The sequence below is a fragment of the Polypterus senegalus genome, chromosome 15, assembly GCF_016835505.1.
Source record: "Polypterus senegalus isolate Bchr_013 chromosome 15, ASM1683550v1, whole genome shotgun sequence".
Classification (NCBI taxonomy): Eukaryota; Metazoa; Chordata; class Cladistia; order Polypteriformes; family Polypteridae; genus Polypterus; species Polypterus senegalus.
Genome location: NC_053168.1, coordinates 88,187,589 through 88,209,639, shown reverse-complemented (window position 1 = coordinate 88,209,639; position 22,051 = coordinate 88,187,589). Strand labels below are relative to the sequence as shown.

At 38.9% G+C, this 22,051-nt stretch overlaps 1 protein-coding gene across 2 annotated transcripts in view; it reads left to right on the top strand.

Annotated features, from left to right (window-relative positions):
- Positions 1-22,051, top strand: part of necab1 (N-terminal EF-hand calcium binding protein 1) — a 524,092-nt gene that overhangs the window by 431,507 nt on the left and 70,534 nt on the right. For both annotated transcript variants that reach the window (XM_039737164.1, XM_039737163.1), the window contains exons 7-9: positions 3,554-3,675; positions 10,528-10,604; positions 15,046-15,099. In XM_039737164.1, the coding sequence (XP_039593098.1) occupies positions 3,554-3,675; positions 10,528-10,604; positions 15,046-15,099 (253 nt within the window). The remainder of the gene's footprint in view (positions 1-3,553; positions 3,676-10,527; positions 10,605-15,045; positions 15,100-22,051) is intronic.

Below are 22,051 nucleotides of genomic sequence, written 5' to 3'. Positions count from 1 at the left end.
GTTGCTCCCTGTGGATGATGCAGTGGAACTTCTAAAACTTTGGAAATGTTTGGTCAGCTTTGCACAGCCCCACAAGCCCGTTCACAGATCCGATCATGGCTGGCGCTCCATCCGTGGCTATTGCAGTTAGTTTCGGTATGGGCAGATTTGCTTTCGCAAATACAGCCATCATTGTTTCTTTCACATCTATGCCACGGGTTCTGTCTTTTAATGGCACAATATCAAGGAGTTCTTCTTTGATCACACAATTGTTTGACACAGACCGTGCAAATATTGCCAACTGAGGCTTGTCTTGTATGTCACAACTGTCATCCAATACGACACTAAAATACTCACATGCTTGAAGGTCAGAGTGCAACTGTGATTCAGTAGCCATGTTAATGTCCGATATTCTGTGTTCAACAGTGTGGTGGGACAGTTGGATGTCTGATACCATGCGTTTTAGTTTGTCGTTTTCAGGAGACAAGATTTCAACAACATCACTGATGCATTTTTTAACGAACTCCCCTTCATTGTATGGCTTTTTAGCCCGTGCAGTGTTCCAAGCCAGTTGATATGATGCGAGCATTACGTCTCTGAGCACTTTGTAAATTTTCAGAAAAACTGTGTCTGCTTTTCTGCCTGAGTTTTCAAAGTGACCTGGTCGATGTTAGCATGGAGTGAGCTGAAGTGGCGCTGAAGATTTGAAGCTTTGAAATGCGCTAATGACGCCTGACATATAAGGCAGAATGGCTTGCCATTACGCTCAACAAAAAAATATAAACTCTCCCACTCTGTTAAAACGTCCTGTGTTCATCTGCATATTTTCGTTTTGCTGTGCATTTTTTCCCTGCCATTTTCAGAACGAACTTGACACAAATTGTTTACTTAAATGATCTTGCCCCTACTAGGAAATTTTGCAGTATTTTCATCTCACACACATGCGCATTTGACGAAAATACCGTATTGAACTCAAGCGAAGAGAACATGAACATTAAAAAAAAAACACAAAACAAACTTCGATATGAACGTAAGAGCCGCATGAAACCAGGCAAAGAGACGCATGGGGCTCAGGAGTCGCGGATTGGCCACTCTTGGTTTAGAGGGTCTTCATTCTTTCTTTCACTTCTGGTTTTAAATGTTTCACATAAACTTTGATGCCTTGTTTAACTAGACTTAATAGGGTAAATGTCCTGCTTAAAAGGTGCATCCTTCCACTTCTTCAGATGAAGTGTGCAGACTCAGAATACACTAACTTCATATATACAGTGTGTGCTGCTGTTTCAAGAGCGTGCAAGCATTTTGGTAATCTGTAACATAATTTTGGTTATTGCTTTTACAAATATGACCGTTAATTTTAGAAGTATTAATGATTCCTAAAACAAGTATAAGCAACAATAGATTGCTTTTTTATTCTTCTTAGATTCATCAACTAACTGAGAAAAAATGTTTTTCATGATATTTTAAAAATGAAACATTGATTACTGTTATTTATGAAAGGACACTCTTTCACACTTGTACATTAATTAAATGAATAGCACTTCAGCGTAGGCAATCAAAGCTCTTGAAGTACAAGCGCACAGGCCTTATCAACAATCTCTGACAATAACCTATTCCTTTTTGTACAAGGCTTATAAATCTCATAATGCATTCTTTAATTGGCACCAAATGAGTTGGTGGCTTGATTCTGTACATTCCGAAGGAGTATCCACAAGTTTCATATTTTAAGTTCGGAAGAGAAACCTTGAAACTAATACTCACTTTAAAATTGCTCAATATAATGTAAGGTAAATTTGGTTTCATTTTTCATTATATATTGTGTCATATTTTAAAGATGTCTGGTGTCATGTCCATGCCTGTTTCTTTCCTTGTGCCATGTGCTGCCAGGATGGGCTCCAGCTACCTGAACCCATTGGATTCATTGCTCATGAATTTGCTCTGTGGTGTTGTAAAGCTCAGTGATACTTGCTGGCTGAGAACTGGAGGTCTTTAGGTTACAGAGAAACTGTGTCATATTGAGGTACCTGGCACCTCTCATCTACATGCATCTAGACTACAACCAGCAAAGAGCAGTTCTGAATGTACCAGCAGTTGTCACTGGAGAGGAATCTGCATTGGGCAACACTATCACTATATCTCTCTGATTGACCTCCCTGTGACAAAAGATTTGAGATGTGAAGATGTTGGGCATTGGGGTGAAAAGCTGCCAGTTCTACTACTCATCTGAAGAAAATCTCAATTGGCCAGCTGAAAGTCTGGCTCTGTTAGCCTATAACGCAGCTTGTCCTTGCTGTACAGTGTAAGACGCTAGGGGTCGCTGTTGCTCCTTTAACCCCAACAGACAGACGCTCGGGACACAAAGTAAAAGCAATAAGAAGTGTTTTAAATGTTTTTCTTCTTATTATCAGTGCCCAAAGAACCTCAGCCACAATATTACAGGCAATAAACACAATAATTCCAATTCTTTCTCTCTCTTTATCTTCTCCTCCATACCTCCCAGCAAGCTTTGTCCACCTCCACCTGACTCTGGCTCGCTTGCTGGGTTTTCAGCAGTCCTTTACATAGTTCCTGACCCGGAACTGCTGCTGTTCTTCCTACCACATGGCTTTCCCACACTTCTGGGTCAGCTGGACAATTCAGGTTCTTTTAATCAATTCGAAGTACTTTAGGGCTTCCATCCTGATGTTCCACTAGTATTTCCGGGCTATAGGGAAAGCATGACTCCTCAGGTCCTTTGATAGCTCCCCCAGGTGGCACCCATGGCACCTAACAGTGCTGAGAAACCGAGCTCCCAGTCCCAGGATTCCCTGTGGGAAACCGGGGAAATGCTACACTCCAGGGGAACTGCCATCTAGCTTTTTGGGGGAGGCAGTATCGACAAGTAGCCACCTTCCTCCATCCTTCGATTTTAGGGGCGTCCCAGCTGGGTTGAACTGCTAGCCGTCTCTCACAACAGTCAGCCTATTACAATTGTTTTCAGTGTGTTGTAGATTTTAATGTTATGTTTATTATTCTGTATAAATGTGCAACAGTATTGTGAAGAAAATATAAACTTTAATATGAAAATTTTATTGTTTACTTTGCTAAGGAAGTTAAAAATGTGTTGTATTGAACTTGTTATATAGTATGCTCTAAATCGTGCAAAATATTCCACATCCTATTTAAAATATGCAGGTAGAAAAAAGCCTGGAGTGTGTTCACATCACACTTCATACTAAAATTATTCTTTCTGAAAGCTGTGACTAAAGAAACGGGGAAAGGATGAATCATATCACTAGCGTATGTTCTGTTGAAGCTCTGGGGGTGATGAGAGGAAGATAATCTGTGTTGCATTCTTTGTACTGATGTCTAGAGATTATAGGTTGTTCACAGCAGAACAATTGATTTTCTGTGAGCAGAAATATATACAGTATAAAGCAAAACAGTTCTTTCTTTCTTTCTTTTTCTTTTTCTTTCTTTCTTTCTTTCTTTCTAACAGATCCATAAAGACTATATCTGGGTCTTTTGAAGTAAAACATCTGAATGCTGATAAGAGCAAATGTGTTGATGTGAACAATTTGTGTTTTACTTATAGGCAAAGACCAATGAAGCCTGAGGTATTGTCAATCCAATGGTCAGGAAAACGATCCAATCGAAGGCTTCAGCGAAATAACAGCTTATCTCCAAACAACCCACATTTCAACATTGTTGGTTCAGGTACAGTTACATATTTTATTCATATTTTTATGCTTGGAATTATTTTTGTAGATTTCACCTGAACAGTTTAAATGCATGTTTCTGTCACCTTCTGAACTGGACATTTCTTATGCCACTTATGTAGCCCCGTTCAATTTCAGAACTGCCACGATTAATTGACCTTTGTCCTTTTAACAGACCTCTACTCTTCATAGTTGAGAGACCTGTAGCTATCAAGAGTGTAGGTTTGTATCATTCAGAAGACTGAAATGTGTTTGATTGGTTAGTGGGGTCGCTATATCCAATCGTTTGCAGTGATGGGTGGACTATGGGGAATACTACTGATTCGTGGAAACAGAGAGATAAGAAGGGAGGGAGAAACAAGAGTGTGAGAGAGGAAGAAGAAAAAAGAAAATGGAGTAGTAGAGTTCCTATACTCATGTAATGAAATTAAAAGAAAGTAATTAAAGAGAAAAAGTAGAAAAAATCAACTTTTGTTAGCCAAACTGTTTAAATTGGAGCAGTACCATATTAGCAGCAGCATCTGAGATATTAAGTACTAAGATACTTGCTGACTGTTCACATTAAATACAGTTTAAGTTAAGGGTAATGTTTCTTTATTTGCCATTTGTGCATAAAACCGACAGTCAAAGCACATTGGAATTCTTGTGCAGAGCTTTTTCAGAGTCATCATAGTAAACATTTTAAAAAAAGTAAACAATAAAACAATATAAATACATAATATGAATTTTACCAGCACTATACAAAATGGTGGTAATATCTACACAAAAAAAATACAATCATATTGCAGATATTGCACAGTTAAAATATTTCACATTTATCATTCATTTACATGACAAGTGAAGTGAGGTGATGTGGGGTTATTTCGCATGTTCAGTAATTTTGTTTTGCCATCAGTCTGTGTGTGGTGGGAAAAAAAACCTATTGAAAATCTTGTTCTGTGAGTGATGATGCTGTCCGGTCTGCTGTGTCTCAGACTGTACATACAGTTTTTGTGTCTGAGCAGAGAATGAGCTGGATGGAATGAATCCCTGATAATTCCCTCTGCTCTTTTATGGCAGTGATGTGCGTACATAGAGTCCATAGAAGGAAGTTTTATACCCTATGATCTGTCATCCCTTTATGACTCTTTGCAATGTCTTCCTCTCTGCCTGTGTTGTGTTACCATACCAGACAGTGATGCCTGTGGTAAGAATACTCTCTTTCAGTCCTCTGTGGGCCTGGGTGAGAGGGCGATGGTTCAGGCCGGCTTTCCTGAGCAGCCTAATGAAATAAAGCCTTTGCTGGGCTTTTATCATAGTGGCTGTGGTGCTAAGAGTCCAGCTCAGGTCTGATGTAACCTGCAGTCCCAGGAATCTGTGGCTCACGGCCCGCTCCACCTCAGTCCCTTTGATGATAAGAGGCTGTAGAGGGGGAGGATACTTCCTAAAGTCCAGTATTATTTCTTTGGTCTTGTCTATGTTGAGGATGAGGTCATTCTCCTCTCCATAGACAAGAATGTTGTTTACCAGGGTCCTGTACCCTGACTCGTCTCCCCCCTTAATGAGCCCCAGGATGGTAGTGTCATTAGCATATTTAATGATGATGGTATTGTCCTAGGTGGAGACACAGTCATAAGTGTACAGGGTGAAGAGTTTGGGGCTGAGGCAACAGCCCTGTGGGGATCCTGTGCTGACTGTGAGCTCAGCAGACACTCGTACTCCCATTCTCACCACCTGTGGTCTATCTGTCAGGAAAACCAGGATCCAGTTACAGGTGGGAGTTGGGACACTGAGGTCTGTCAGCTTCTCGATCAGTTTGGCGAATGTTATTAAAAGCAGTCCAGGAAAAGCATCCTGGTATACGTTCTGCTACTTTCCAAGTGTTGCAGAGTGTGATGTAGGGCTATTGCTACTGTGTGATCCACTGATTGATTGGGGCGATAGGCAAACTGGAGGCGGTCAACAGTGTCCCATATGGTTAATGTACATGAGAACCAGTTTTTCTAGGCACTTCATGGTGACTGGTGTGGGTGCCACTGGCCTGAAGTCATTTAGGGCGGGTGTGTCCAATCTTTTGAAGACTGGTATTATGGTGGAGGATTTGAAAATGCAGGGGACTACTGCCTGGGATAATGATGTCAGCATACACCCCAGCTAGTTGTTCCCCACAGGCCTTCAGAACTCTGGGAGAAACTCTATCGGGTCCCACAGCCTTGTGGGGGCTCACCTTCTTCAGAGCTTTCAGGACCTCTGTATGTGTCACCTGGAAAGCAGTATCCGTGGGGTCACAGGGGGCCTTTGAGGGTGTGTCTGTGTTCAGCCTGTCAAACCTGGCATAGAAGGTGTTAAGGCTGTCTGAAAGGGTGGCATCTCAGGGGTCTACGGTTGTTTTTATAATTCTCCTGTAGTTTGTGACATATTGAATTCCCTGCCACATGCTGTGCATATTGTGGTTGAGGTAGTAGCCTTCAAGTTTTTGTGAGTGAGCCCTTTTTGCTGCTCTGATGGACTTCTGTAGCTCATACCGGGCACTCTTATACTCCACTTGATCTCCTGACTTGAAGGCCTCTCGCCGCTTCCTGATTTTCTGTTTTATGTCCCAATTAAACAAGGGTTTCTGGTTGGGGAACATACAGTACGTATAGTCCTAGGAGGGGCACATATGGACGTGCACCAACTAATGTAGTCACTCACAGTCTCTGTGTATTCATGGGTATCGTTAGTGGCCGCTTTGAAAATGCGCCAATCTGTGGCCTCTAAGCACCCCTGCAGACTAGCTTTCATCAGTCCAGGTGTTAAACAGTCCTGACTATGACTGGTTTTGTCTTGAGCCTTTTGTTGTAAACTGGACTGAGCCAGATCGCCAGGTGATCAGAGTTTTCCAAAATGAGGTTTTGGTTCAGCTGAAAAGGTGTTTCTGATGTTGCTATAGCAGTGGTCTGGTGTTTTATTTCCCTTAATGGAGAAGGTCACAAACTGATGCGGTTTAGACATGTTTTTCTGATCATATCGTGTAGCTCCTTCAGTGCAGCCTCCTCCTTAGCACAGGAGGGGATATACACGACACTCAATATAATGCATTGCAGTTCTCTGGGCAGGTGAAATGGCCTTAGCTTCAAAGTCAGATATTCCACATTTTCAGAACAGGATTTAGAAATGGTCTTACAATCGGTACACTACGATTGTTTGACGAGGGCGGCTGTTCCTCCTCTGCGAGTATTACCGATGTCCGCAGCGCATCGGTCCTCCCTGAAGACTGTGTAGCCACCTGGTGTTATTGCCTCTTCGGGTGTCCTCTCCCCCAGCCAGGTTTCACAGAAGCACAATATAGAGCAATCCTGAATGTCCCTTTGTGTGGAAATCCGAGCGTGGAGCTTGTCCATTTTATTTTCCAGAGACTGAACGTTTTCAAACAATATGACCAGGTGGGTTAGCCTTCCATTTCTAACCAAGTGGCGGAGCCTTCGGTCAACTCCTCCCCGTCTGGTGCGCCTCTGCTTCGACCTGTTCTCAGAAGAGCTTCCTACTTGGGGGCCGGTCTGGCGTCGAATCATCACAGCATGCTAGCTCAGGGTGGAATTCCAGCGAGATCTGGTCGAAAAGTCCAATATGGCTGTAAGTTGTAATAATGTTGCCCGATTATAAAGAACGTTTGCAGAGATTGTCTTAACTTGACACAAAAAAGTAAGAAGGAGAAAAGGAAAAAGAAATAACATTGCCATTGTTACTAGAAGTTTGCTTTATTAAGATATCACTATGCAACACGTGTGTTTTAATTTGCTGTAATTTGAATTCTTGAAAAGCCTGGTACGTGTGGAAGATGTATCAGTGTCCAGTTTCAGGGAGACAGTTTACATCTTTTCAGAAGAACATTTTCACTCCATGTGGGAGAGACACTGTGTTGTTTAAGATGATCTTGTGCAGCTCAGGTGATTATTGTACTCCTTGACAGATGTAACCTTTTTATTTGAGCTCGGTGCTTAATTTTTTGGTTTTCTCGGTCTCTCTCACTCTCTCTGACATTCTCTGCCTGGCGGAGGGTGTGAGCAGAGGGGCTGTTTGCACAGAGGCTGTTTGCCTAGAGGATACGGATGCTCCTCTAAAAAATGCCACTTTATCGCGGTGCTTCGGCATACTTAAAAGCCCAAAAGCACGTATTGATTTTTTGATTGTTTGCTTTTTTCTTGCGTGCTCTCTCTCTCTCTCTCTGATATTCTCTGCTCCTGACACGCATTCCTTTGAAGAGAAGATATGTTTGCATTCTTTTAATTGTGAGAAAGAACTGTCATCTCTGTCTTGTTATGGAGCACAGTTTAAACTTGCCTCTCCGTCCCTGAGTTGATGGCATTTATCTCCAATATTATCACAAGAGCAGCACTGTGGCTGATGCCTACTCAGAACTATATGTTGTACCGGCAATCAAAGATACTATGTCCCGTGACCACTATCAGACTGGATAAAGGCAGGACCGTAGCAACAGACAGCTCTCAATGGGAAAACAATCATGCTGGATATCTATACTGATACGGACTGGGTAATGTGTAAGGTACGAAAGGATGCCACATCGTTTGATGGAAATGAAAATGATCAACCTACAGAAGACTGAATTCAAAGCCACCCTGAAAATCAAAGTGAAAAAATGATGCAGCAAGCTAGTCTATTTTGCCCAAATTTCATTGCAGCAACTCAAAATCGTACTCAGTAGTTTGTATGGCCCCCATGTGCTTGTATGCATGCTTCTAATGAGATAACAGATGGTATCCCTGGGGATCTTCTCCCAGATCTGGACCAGGGCATCACTAAGCTCCTGGACAGTCTAATGTGCAACCTAGCAGCATTGGATGGACCAAAACATAATGTCCCACAGGTGTTCTATTGGATTTACGTCAGGCGAGCGTGGGTGCCAGTCTACGATATCAATTCCTTCATCCTCCAGGAACTGCCTGCATACTGTCAACACATGGGGCCGGGCATAGTCATGCACCAGGAGGAGCCCACCAGCATAGAGTCTGACAGTGGGCCCAAGGATTTCATCCCAAAACCTAATGGCAGTCAGGGTGGCATTGTCTAGCCTGTAGAGGTCTGTGCGTCCCTCCATGGATATGCCCCCCCAGACTATCACTGACCCACCAGAAAAATGGTCATGCGGAACAATGTTATAGGCAGCACAATATTTTTCATGGCTTCTCCAGACCCTTTCACGCCTGTCACGTGTGCTCAGGGTGAACCCGCTCTTATCTGTGAAAAGCACAGGTCACCAGTGTTGGACCTGCCATTTCTGGTATTCTATGGCAAATACCACCAATCAAGCTTCATGGTGCTGGGCAGTGAATACAGGGCCCACTAGAGAACATCAGGCCTTCAGGCCACCCTTATGAAGTCTATTTCTGATTGTTTGGTCAGAGACATTCACACCAGTGGTCTGCTGGAGGTCATTGTATAGGGCCCTAACAGTGCTCATTGTGTTCCTCCTTGTCCACAGGAGCAGATACCGGTCCTGCTGATGGGTAAATGACCTTCTCTGGCCCTGTCCAGTTCTCCTAGAGTGACTGCCTATCTCCTGGAATCTCCTCCATGCCATTGAGACTGTGCTGGGAGACGCAGCAAACCTTCTGGCAATGGCACGTATTGATGTGCCAACCTGGAGAAGTTGGACTACCTGTGCAACATCTGTTGGGTCCAGGTGTTGCCTCATGCCACCAGTAGTGACACCATAGCCAAATGCAAAACTAGTGAAAAAACAGCCAGAAAAGATAAGGAGGGAAACATGTCAGTGGCCTCCACCTGTTAAACCATTCCTGTTTTGGGGGTCGTCTCATTGTTGCCCCTCTAGTGCATCTGTTGTTAATTTCATTAACACCACAGCAGCTGAAACTGATTAACAACCCCCTCTGCTACTTAACTGACCAGATTAATATCCCATAAGTTTCATTGACTTTATGCTATACTCTGATTAAAAAGTGTTGCTTTCATTTTTTTGAGCAGAATATTTTGTTGGATTCTTATATGTTGGTACCATACAATAGTGGTTTCCAATAGTGTAAGTAATAGATTTAGTATGATTTAGTATATTTTTTGTTAAGAAGGGATTAAATCAACACAGACCTTTATTTTTATTATCATTATTGTTGTTATTGTTTTAAAAGTTGTTTTTATTTATTCAGTAAATGGTTGTTCTAATTTAATTTGTATTCTCTGTGTTGTTATTAACAGCTTATGAATGTGTGTATATTTGGTTTGTGCAAGTGTAAAAAAAATGTGAAAGTTTCTACATAGTTATTCCCTAAGCAAATTACAGACAATAGAAGGTCAGTTTATATTAGATTTAAATTGGCTAAATGCAGAAAAAGAAACCCAGGGCCCTTTCCCAGATTCCCTTTAGGCATTAGTAATGCACTTAGGAGGGAAAGGGTGTTGCACTTAAAATCAGAGTAATCAGTAACTCTGAGTAAGCTCAGTTTGTGGTTGTGGTTGTGTTTGAGTGTGCTAGTAATGAACCACCATCCAATCCAGGGTTGCTTTACAGAACTTTGTAATGAAAAAAGCAGGTTCTAAAAATGAAAGAGATTTGAAAAAGTGCCTTAAGTTCTGTTTATGTGTGTGTGTTTTTTTCTGGAACTTTAACTTTAAAAATATCTTTGCTTATAATTAGGTTCCATAAATTGTGATTTTCTGCGGTGGGCTGGCACCCTGCCTGGGTTTATTTCCTGCCTTGTGCCCTGTGTTGGCTGGGATTGGCACCAGCAGACCCCCGTGACCCTGTAGTTAGGATATAGCGGGTTGGATAATAGTTGGATGGATGGATGAACTTGTGATTTTATTGGTGCAGAATTTTATAAAAAGGCCCAATGTCTAAACTGCTCCTTCACAGGTCTTCATGAAGATGATAACCAATGGACTTCCCAAATAAACAGACTGCAGAAATTGATTGATAGGTTGGAAAAAAAGGTAAGAATCCTCATTACAACTGTTGCTTTGCCTTATAAAAAGAAAATTTCTTCTATTTAGCCACTTCTTATTTATGCTACATAAACTACATATTCCATGAAATAAGTAAGAATGGCTGTAATTTTTATAAACTATAGTAGAACCCTGACTATCCTCACCCCAATTAAATGAAGTTTCACACTATTTCATAAACGCTTTGCCATGAATACTGTACAGAGTGTGTAAACACTATATTTTTAATCTCGACTGTATCGAGTGGCATAACTCATTCACCACTCCCCAACTACATCCCTCGGCTATTCTCACTCTTTTGCCAGTGATGACCATGTATACAATCTCTAATCTTTCCTTCTTATTTTGAATATCACAATGAGTGTGAAACGGAAACATGATATGGTATACTTACAAGTAAATTATTAATCAGAAATGGCCACAGCCATCCATTTTATCGAAGTTTTATGTGAGGTAGCCTTGGTCCACATTTGCTTGGACAATCAAGGTTCTACTGTGTTGATATACAGTATAAAAGTATTTGTTTTTGCTTCATTTTGTACATTTTTCCCAGCTGATTGAAAAGTATTATTTTACTTTTTATAATTAAATACTGAAATGGTGTTATGCTTTGGAGAAAGGCCGCTCATGTCATAGTATTTCTGCAGGCCCTTCTCCCTCCTGAGAGAACAAAGCAATGCACATGCAATAAAGAGAAAAAAAAAGAGATGGCAAGGCTCTTGATAGTGAAAGGAAGGGGCAGCAGGTGGTCTTTTGTTGTGTTTTATATCCTGCTAGACTTGGCTGTGATCAACGGCCATATTTGAAGACTGAGGATGATGACAACAACAACAACATTTATTTATATAGCACATTTTCATATAAAAAATGTAGCTCAAAGTGCTTTACAAAATGAAGAATAGAAAAATAGAAGACACAATAAATGACAAATTATGACAAATCGTACTAGGAAAACACATTTAAGTGGCTATATCTAAAACTTTATTCAGGTCAAGAAAAATTATACAAATAAGTGGGAAAAGAAACAGATTTGACAAAATAAGAAACATAAATTATGTTGAAAATAGCTATTTACTCACAGGAGTTGCTATTAGGATAATTAAGCAGTTAATGTTCCATCATACTTGAGGTCAAGCATAAAAATGCTGCCCAAACCTAGTTACTTTTTTCATTGTTTACCATGGCTCAAGAAAGATGTCTTTGAGAGAGACGGATGATTTTTAAGCATATTTAAAAAAACTTCAGTCTACAAAGACTACTCAGTATGTTTCAGGAGGAATAGTGGACAAGATCATATAGGCCAAGGATCACATGGAAAGATATTGCTGCCTACAGGAGTAATTGTGAACAGCAGACAGATGTCTTATATTCACCTTTTTCTCAACATTACATGTATGGGACCTATTAAAAGAATTTTATAGACCAGATTGCTCATCTCAGGCATTGTGATAGTGTCACTCTCAAATGGTTTACTTCCACTTATTTCCTCAAGTTGTAGGGTAACAACAATAAATACAAAGGAATTCTGATTGATCATGTGCATCATATGGTTAACATTTCTTTCCTAATTATGGTGGAATCAGTGCTACCTGTCCATAACAATCAAGTGATTAGAAATGGTTTGAAGAGCATAGCAGCTATATAAATGCACTGGAACTACTATCAGAAATCTCACATGTCTCTGAGCACAAAGTGGTGTGCCAATGACATCACATGACATGACTTATGGGAGGACATGGCTTTGCAGCCGGGACCTGTGTCCTAGCTTTAGCACCTCAAAATGATAATGCCAGTCCTTAAACAAAATGGCATCGCAGTAAATCAAACACATAATGATAATAATTATTACCAAACAATAACTTAATAAAAGTAACAATACAGAGAGATTTTCTGATGTCCAAAACCTTCTAAAATGACCTCCAAAAAAACTTCATTAAGAGTAAAAAAATCTTATGTTATCTTTGTCTGAATCATAACACTCAGCCTTAGTTTGTTGGTGAGCCCATGAGTTTTGAACTCTTTTACATGGAAAAGAAATTTTTTGTAAAAGGTGATGGTTAGACTTTAGTACACAGTCTCAACACTGGACTATTTGGCAGTAGACTGTGCTGGTGACAAAGTTGAGCGAATTTAATAAAGATGCAACTGAATTCACTATATTCAAGTCTTCTCTCATCGTTGTTTCCATTCCAATAAAACTTTCTATTTTAGTATTGATATTCGTGAAAAGAATAAGTTTATTCATCTTCTACACATTTTAATCCTAGTTCTGTTGGCAAAAAGAGCTGGTGTTAGCACACAGACCTTTAGTGCCACATATTTTAAAATGGAGAGTCATAAAAGTACATATGGATTCCAATTGAAAATTTATGAACTTGGTGATATGGTGATACGTTTTTATTTTAATCTTCTCTTGCATAGAAAAACAAAAAGTTTTAGCCACCCCCTTGTTCTCTGGGCTGATAGGTCATGTACCAGGTGAGATATGGGACACTCAAGATTTGACCATCCTGTTCCTGAAACCATTAGCTGGTTGGGGAATAATTAGATCATATAACATTATTTATGTGATCTCCTTTAATGTAAAATAAAAGAATTTCCACTTAGGTTCTATATGAAACTTGCCAAATATATATATGCTGCTGGACAAGTTAAACTTAGTAGTTTTCATCCCATTTTCACAATAAAACCTCCACATATACAACTTTCATGGCAAGTATCCAGCTTCTTGTGCAGTCCTTGTTTTATTTGTCTTTATGGAGCAGCAGGTGCCTAATGCTTCTGCCTTACAGTCACTGGACACTGTCTGTCTGGGCTTTCCAAGTTTTTCCCTGTCTTTGTGAGTTTTTTCTTTGTAAATTACTGACGCTAAATTTGCCCAGAATGAATGAGTGTATGTATGTGTTTTCTTGAGTTAAAACTATTTAACTGTCCAAGACCTTTTTAACACCAACCACCCTCTTAAGTCCTCTCACCCATCTCAAGTAAAGAGGTATCAACTATAGTATGACATTTGTGTACCTGATATAAGGCTGTTTGAAGAGGCAGGTGTTCATACTGGCAAAGTTGGGCACAAAGCAAAAACCAATCTTGGGTGGGGTGGCATTGCATGACAGGGCCCACTCTTACACTCATCAATACATACAACAGGGATAATTTAGAATTTCATCGATTGCTTGTATTGCTATGTTAGTTTTCATTTGTTTGATAGTGTTGTTTTCTGTTTTAATGTTTTGTTTCTACATAACAGGAATTAAAAAAAAATACTAATTAACAAGAAACAGGCTGTTAATCTGTAGTTTAGTGCAAAAAGTATGTAAAGTGAATTAAACAAAAAATAAATATATAGTATATGTATATGTAAACAAGCAGGCACCAATAATGCAGCACAAAACAGTTCCTACAAAACCCACCTTTCTTATGAATCATTTCATCTTAATAATAATAGTTTTAAGAAATGCTGGCATTTTAAAATGGGTTCAAGAGAAAACTAATTTTGAAACATCCCATAAAAGAAAGCTCTGATTTGATCTCGCCTTTTGCTTTTGTATAGATTGCTTAACCCAGGCAGTTCTTTCCATCTGCAGTGAGAACACATACATATTGCCAACTATCTGCAGGCTTCCACTTTGAGGGTTTGTGGCGTCTGTCATTTATTCACAGCTCATTGTTTTCAGTAGTCGTCACGTCTTCTTAGTGGCAAAAGACAAATTCAATTCTTGTTACTTGTATATTTTGACCTTTAGTTCTTCACTCCTCTGTACGCTTTTTTTCTTTTTGCACGTTGTGTCTCTTCTCCAAAGGCAGTCTTCTGTGGCCAGATGTTAAACCTTACCTGTGTTGGCAGCAGAGCTTGTAAATGAGCATACAGCACTTATAAACTGGTGACACCAGATCAGCACACAGAAACAAGGTCAAGTATCATTAAAGGATTAAAGATGATCCAAATACAGTATGTAATGCCATTACAAAAGTTATGTCAAATAGCAAACCTGTGTACAGTGCCTAAAAATGTGAGATGTAGTGGGAAAATATTTGACTTTCAATGATGAAGACTCCTTCCATGTTTAAGATGTGTTATAATGAGCTTAAAAATAGTGTTCTACGCCAGAGATACAATGCGCAATGAACATTAACTTAATGATCGGTGTTCTGTTAGTGTTATAAGGAACGACAACTTCTGCCTTGCAGTCTCCGCTTCCAGAAAAGCTCAAACAACCCAATATCCCTGGTGGAATAAAATTAATTCAAACAAGTGATAGATGGTATTCAAAGCTTAAAATGACAACAAACAATAAATCCCCACCAAGAAATGATCACTTACTCTGTAGGTTTATTAGACATTGGGTCATTTGGTTTGGTGTGTATTCACTATAAAAACTTCCATGATGATTCTTTCATAATAACAAATATTCTCTGTGTCCCATAGGAAATAAAGCTTGAGCCCACCGAAGAGGAGGTGTTGGATGGAAGTACAAAGTCTGTAAGTTCCCTTCTTTAATTAAAAAACAATTCTGGGTGTCTTGAGACAGCACTGCATTATGCGTACTGGTTAAATCAGCACATGTTTTATTCATCATCAGTACATTGGAAAAAAATTAAGAGTTGTGACATTTAAATGAATTGTATAACATAAATCACAGCAGTTCAAGAAATTCCAGCCATGAATTTTAATTATTATGTTCCTGTCTCCTAGACATTGTTCTTTTGTGGCAGATAAAGTCAAAGCGTTGTCTTTACATGTGAACGTGTTTGTGATGGACGAGGCCTATACTCCGTAATTAGGTGGGAGATTTTACAGCGTGATTCTTCAGCACATTTACTGTGATTGCCTTCAATCTTGGGGAACATAAAAGTCAATACTGACTGTGCTTTTTTGGAAGCAGTCTGCTTGGCCTTCTGAATGACTATTTTATCATCCTGTGAGTCCAGGAGAAGCGTGAGGACAATGCAGATTACTTTTCTACTTAAATTAATGGTAGAAGAAAAATCTAATTTAAAAATTGCTGTTTGTCTACAGAGTGGGCTTCTAAAAACTTGACTTAATGTTTGTATTCTGACATTCTAACATCTCTCATAAATTACATTATGTATAGAACATTGGATATTTATATTTGAAGATAAAAGAGTAATTACAGGCCTATTACTAATTTTAAATTCCAAAGTTGGAAATGCTTCAAAATCCAAAACTTTTTGAGCGCAGACATTACATTTAATTTTTTTGACTGTTGCTTTAATCTGAGGTGATTTACAACATTTGTTTTTCCAATTGGGATACAGGCAGGTGAAATGACTTGCTGATGGTCACGCAGTATCGATAGAAGGATTTGAACTCACAAGCTGATGGTCTGAAGTCCACCACTACACCACATTGTCTGCCACTACATGACGTTACAAGTGACGTTACATGTTTAACATGTATTATAATGAGCTTAAAAATAGTGCTCTACGCCTGACATGCAATGTGCAATAAACATTAACTTAATAATCTGTGTCCTGTTAGTGTTATTAGGAACAACAATTTCTGCCTTGCAGTCTCAGCTTCCAGGAAAGCTTAAACAACCCAATATCCCTGGTGGAATAAAATGAATTCAAACAAGTGATAGATGGTATTCACATCTACATCTGACCTCACTTGTGGTACTATGACTATGTTTGCTCATTAGCAGATGTGAATAACACATGAGCAGGTACTTACCATTATGACTGATTTTTTTCATTCCCATCTTAGGAATTCAAGTTGTGCACCAAAACACAAACGACGAGCATGGGGGGGGGTCCTGTGGGAAAGGCATGATAACACCTGCATTTCCAAACTGCTGAACAAAATGGGGAGTAAGAGGTGTGATTGAAAAATGTTGCATAGCGTAGCTTAGAGGAAGTATCGGCTCCAAAGCTCAGTTGGTGCCAGTTTGTCATCAACAGTCATCACCGTCAGACCTATGTGCATTACTCGTTATGTTTATTACTTATTACTTACTGTTTAATCAAAACACAGAATCATAGTTGGAGACTGAAAGCCTGTGGTTTTTTGATGTTACTGTTGTTTACCAGCCATCCAGGTATTTTGCTGATGCTATTGCGTGCAAAATCTATTTCAGGCACAACGTTATTAAAAATATTGCATAAAATTAATTTCAGACTGTGTATTAGGTGTTGTCACAAAAACAACACAAAGTCATCAAAATGGTTTGGGGCAGCCACCCTGGCTGAAAAAGGATTAAGTAACTGACTTTGACTACCTAAGATGGCGACTTTATATGCCGAGAACAGAAGTGATGTCATCAGGAGCTCCGGAACCGGAAGAGACGTCATTGGTGTCGCCGGAACCATGCAGGGTTTTCTGTGGATGGTCTGCAAGGGATTGAGAAAGAAAGTCAGTACACCTCGCTGCCCCTGGTCTGCCGTGGAATTACTGTAATTCAGGCCTTTTAGCTATCTCCCAATTGCACATGTGTGACAGGTGTATAAGAAACATGAATAAATTTCATGTTTCGACTTGGGTCCCATCCACAGAATATCTCATTATGTATGTGCAAATATTCCAAAATCCGAAATATATAAAATTAGAAACTAGGCTTTTGGTCCCAGGCATTTTGGGTTAGGGATGCTCAACCTGCATAAATGATAAAAACACCATTAAGTCCATCCAGTTCATTTCATGGGATGGGAATTTTGTAGTTTCAGTTTTTCTTTGATTCTTAAAAGCTATCAGGATGTGCTCTTCATCAGCAATTCAGGCTTGGCTTTTCTCAATCCCTGTAACTGTGATATGAGAGGTGACATTTTTGCATTTTGCAATATAGAAAGACACAAATAATTAAATGTCTGTAGAAGGTTGAAATGTATTTACAATATAAAGCATGCAAGAACTGAAAAACTCTTCAAAACAGGCGAATCAATTTAATTTAAAATAGTACATATTTTTAAAAAGCATGGTCTATATTTCTTGTCTTTTTGGAGAGTCAAGGGTACCTTGCTAAATGATCTATGATGAAAACCATTAATAAACAGCTACACCAGCATCTTGAGCAGAACTTGGCTAAAGTAAACTAAGAGTCCTGACTTGTTTTAAATCCTTATACGAGAATACCATTCTGCAGTGGCCATCATCATTGGTATTTTATTTCAGTATTGCTGGCGATGTGTTAATGGATTTGGACTAGAATTACTGTGGCAATAGTATTTATTATATTGCACATTCAAATTCCTTTTTGTTTTGTAAATGTTTCAAGCTCTGCCTATTCATATACCAGTTGCTCTGGAGGCCTTAACTACTTAACTGTACATCAATCTTTTGCTTTTTTTAATCTGTATATCTGGAAATTCACTGTTATAACTTGAATATTTGTATCCAAATTTCAAACACGCATGACAGAGACATTTTTAAATTGTCTGCCATTCCAGAGAGAGGACTGTTGTGTCTCAGCTGTTCATAGGACAGTATTTCATGCTCTTCGGGTGTTGTGCCTTTGATTACTTTTGGCCTATTATTTTGAATGAAAATCTTTAATTTAGTTTTTCATTTGGTAAGTAACCATTCTTTTAAAATTGTTTCTTTTAGTTTGCTAAGCGTTATATCTATTTAGTACATTTTCATAGAACATGCCCATTCCAAGGAAACATAATTGGTATCCAAAACTGGATATTATTGTTATGTTTACCTTTGTACTACAAATAAACACACACACACTAATGAGCTATTTACGAGTTAAACAAATAGGTAATCAGTGTTTAAAATGTTTTATAATATGCAAAGTTTTTTAGTGGACTATGATACAGGTGTTTAACACTAGAAGCTCTGTGGCTGATGCCAATTTGCTTGTGTTTTTAATTATTTCATCAGTCACGCTCCTGTCCCTCCTTCACTTTTCCACGTTTGCTGCACTACAAATTCCCTTCTTATTCTAACCTTGAAATTCTATTTAAGAAGATGTGATTGTTGATATTTTTATTTTGTTTTATCACATGAAAAAACCCATTACCACCACAAGCCACTCCATTGAATGTTGGTACCATCACTTTCTCTCTTCTCCTGCTCACACTTTACTACACTTGCAAGTACTTTTCAATTTCACACTAGCTACTATTATCAAGATTATTGTATGGTGCTACCAAAATGTGAATGCTATCTCTCTTTCCTCCAAGCAACTATACAGTAATCATAGAAAAATATCACTTATAATAACAACTTTTATTTATATAGCACATTTTCATACAAATAATGTAGCTCAAAGTGCATAATAGTGCATAATAACTCATTTTTACTACATGTAATAAAAAGATAATAGGCTAATCTGAAAGCTATTGGTGCTCCAGTTATTTCAGTTAGCTGACAAAATCTATATAAACTTGTCTGAAATTGCATTGCAATACTGTATTTTCAATTTGACACAAAGAAAGGAGAAGACATGAGATAATACATCGTGGAAAGAGTAAGCTGTGGGTGAAGCGGCTTGATTTCAGCGTATCCATAGATGTGGCAGACCTGATTAAGTGTGCAAATGTGAGAATGAACGGTGGTCTTTCTTTGTGAAGACAGAATGACTGATGCAACCTGGTACCTGGCCATGACTGACGACTTTTTTATATGATTTGAAAACAGCAATGTTGAAATGCTGGTGCATGCACTCAATCACATGCAGACACAATCTCACATATTAAATCACACATACTGTTTTACTGCAGGCACGAACACAAGGCAAAGGAAGTCGACTGTTTAATCTTCCATTTTTATTCATTAGCTGGTATGTGGTGTCTATGAAAAGATGAGAAATGTCCACAATGTGCATTCTCATGCATAATGTTTTCACACAACTTGGAATAGAAAGTCAGCCAATATGCAAATGTGCCAAGTATTTGAAAGCAGCTTAATATACAAACTACTCACCCAGCATCAACTTGACACGGGGAAAGGGGAACACATGAGATCACATATTGTAGGCAGAGTAAGCTGTACGTGAGTGAAAGAGCGCAACATATGTTCAATTGATGTTGGCTGTGTACTTTACGTATTCCAAGTCATGTGAAAACATTAAAATGCACAGTCACTGCATAACCGAAAATGTATGCAAAAGTAAAAGTCCTATTTCATTGAACACATACTGTGTGTTTGTGATTCAATAAATGTGCCAGCATTTCAATATACACAAATCATTCTTTTTTTTTTTCTAAAAGACACCTCATTCATGGCCAAGTACTATGCTCCATTCAGGTATACGTGTCTGTACTGTACATTGTAATGTTTTAACACAACAGGCAGTGCGGAACACACAAGCAGTAAAACAGAAGTGAATAAAGTGCGCCCATTTTTAGTGCATGAGCCACTCAGACAGCAAAAATGATAGCAGATTTGTGATGTATAGAGCATTATACTCACACTAGTCCATTATGAGGCCTGCCATTTACCTACATAATTTGTAAATTATGTAAGTAATGCTGTCATTTTATAAAGTATTTTACTGTATAGAGAAAATTATTGTTTTTGTCAGCAGACAGTTCAAAGCAGTTGGCTGGAGTTAAAAAGGTAGGCAGTTAGTGTCTGTGCTGCAATCCAGCCAAGCTTTTTTGCGTTTTTGTGGCTGGCATAACAGAATGAGTATAACAGTGCTCCAATTAAAGAGTAACTGTAATGAAGACTCTGAGCAAATCGGATAAGTAATAGCAATTCACAGCACCTGGGCCTGGCTGTATATCTAGCTTACAAGCATGAAACAGCATAGCGCAGCCGAATGTCAACATTGACCTCAATCAGTTTCAGCTTTGGTTTATGATATTAAATCTTATTTTCTACAGTATGTTGTCCAAAAAATAGTCTTAGTTTCTGCAGCAAGCCAAAAATGTTGTTTATCACAATCAACTGGAGAAAATAGTTTAAATACTCCACAAGTATACTGTACATAAACACACAGTAATATTTTCAAAAGGGCGGCATGGTGGTATAGTGGTAGTGCTGCTGCCTCTCAGTAAGGAGACCTGGGTTCTCTTCCCGAGTCCTCCCTGCGTGGAATCTGCACGTTCTCCCCATGTCTGAGTGGGTTTCCTCCCACAGTCCAGTGGTGATTCTAAATTGTGCTTGGTGTGTGTGTGTGTCCTGCAGTGTGCTGGCGCCCTGCCCAGGGTTTGTTCCTGCCTTGCGCCCTGTGTTGTCTGGGATTGGCTCCTGCAGACCCCCATTACCCTGTATTTGGGATATAGCGGGTTGGAAAATGACTGACTGAATATTTTCAGACTTCAAAAAATTCCAAGCATAATTTTTTCATTTTGATTTACCTGTCGCCATATGTCTTTCTGGATTCCACTTACAGCCTAAAGCTTCACTATGTCCGTGCTTACCTTCCTTTTGGTGATCATATTGATATTACTAACAGGAAATTGAGTTGAATGGTGCACACAAATCCAATCTAATGTGTTTAATCAATGCACATGCTGTTTCCTTAAGAAGCTTATTCAGACTTGAGCTCACTTGTAGTACTCCAAAAGAGCAGCACAAAGGACAGAAATACGTTAAAACATAACAGAAAATAAATGTTTGGGAATGGATTTCATTTTTAACTTCTTAAATCAGAATGTTGTGGGGTGTTGTGTTGGGATATCTGTTGTATTTGCTTCTCACTTCTGAAGCTGGACTTGATTTTGTGCAGCACTGAATAAATATCGCTTTGGAATTGATATTAAGTATTTTCAGAGTGTAAGTGCTTCTTGGTAGTGAGCCGATTGGTAATGCTTTCTTTTGGTCTAAAATTAACCTATAAAATGTTTCTTTTTTAATATTTGCTTTTTGTTTCCAAGAAAAATACAATCCTCTGTTTAAAATGTGTTTCAATATCTATTGTGTGTAGTTGCTGTGGATGCACTTGTGGTGATTGAAAGTAGCTGCAGATTGAGTAATTAAACATAATTTATCTTCATTTAGGAAAAACAGAGAAAGTTTCTCATGTGCTGCTTTACTCATATTTTACACTGCAGAGGGCAGCTTAGATAGAAAGAACTTCAAGGTTAAGGGATAAGTTTGGTATTTTTCAAGCCCAAGTTATTTCTGCACAAACATGGTATATATGCATGTGCCACGCGAAGTTGTGTTCTAAAGTTAACCACTTTCTCTAAATTAAAAAAAATCATGCACTCAGCAGTACTTTACAATGGAGCATATGGGGCACGGAGGAAAAGCTTAAAAACATACCAAATTTGTCAGTTTTTCAAGTCAAGACAGTTGTTGAGTATTGATCCACACCTTCTGTGTTTCTGTCACATGTTTGTGACAACAAAAGGGATCTGAAAGTAATCATTTTATCGTATCGTATGTTTCTGGTACTTTTTTTTCTCATGGTAGGTATACATTTTCTATTCACTTGTGTTTGTTCTTACATAAATATGGAGGCAAGTCAAAACAAAACCAACCATGTTACACAAAAAGTGTACTGTAATTTGATCTT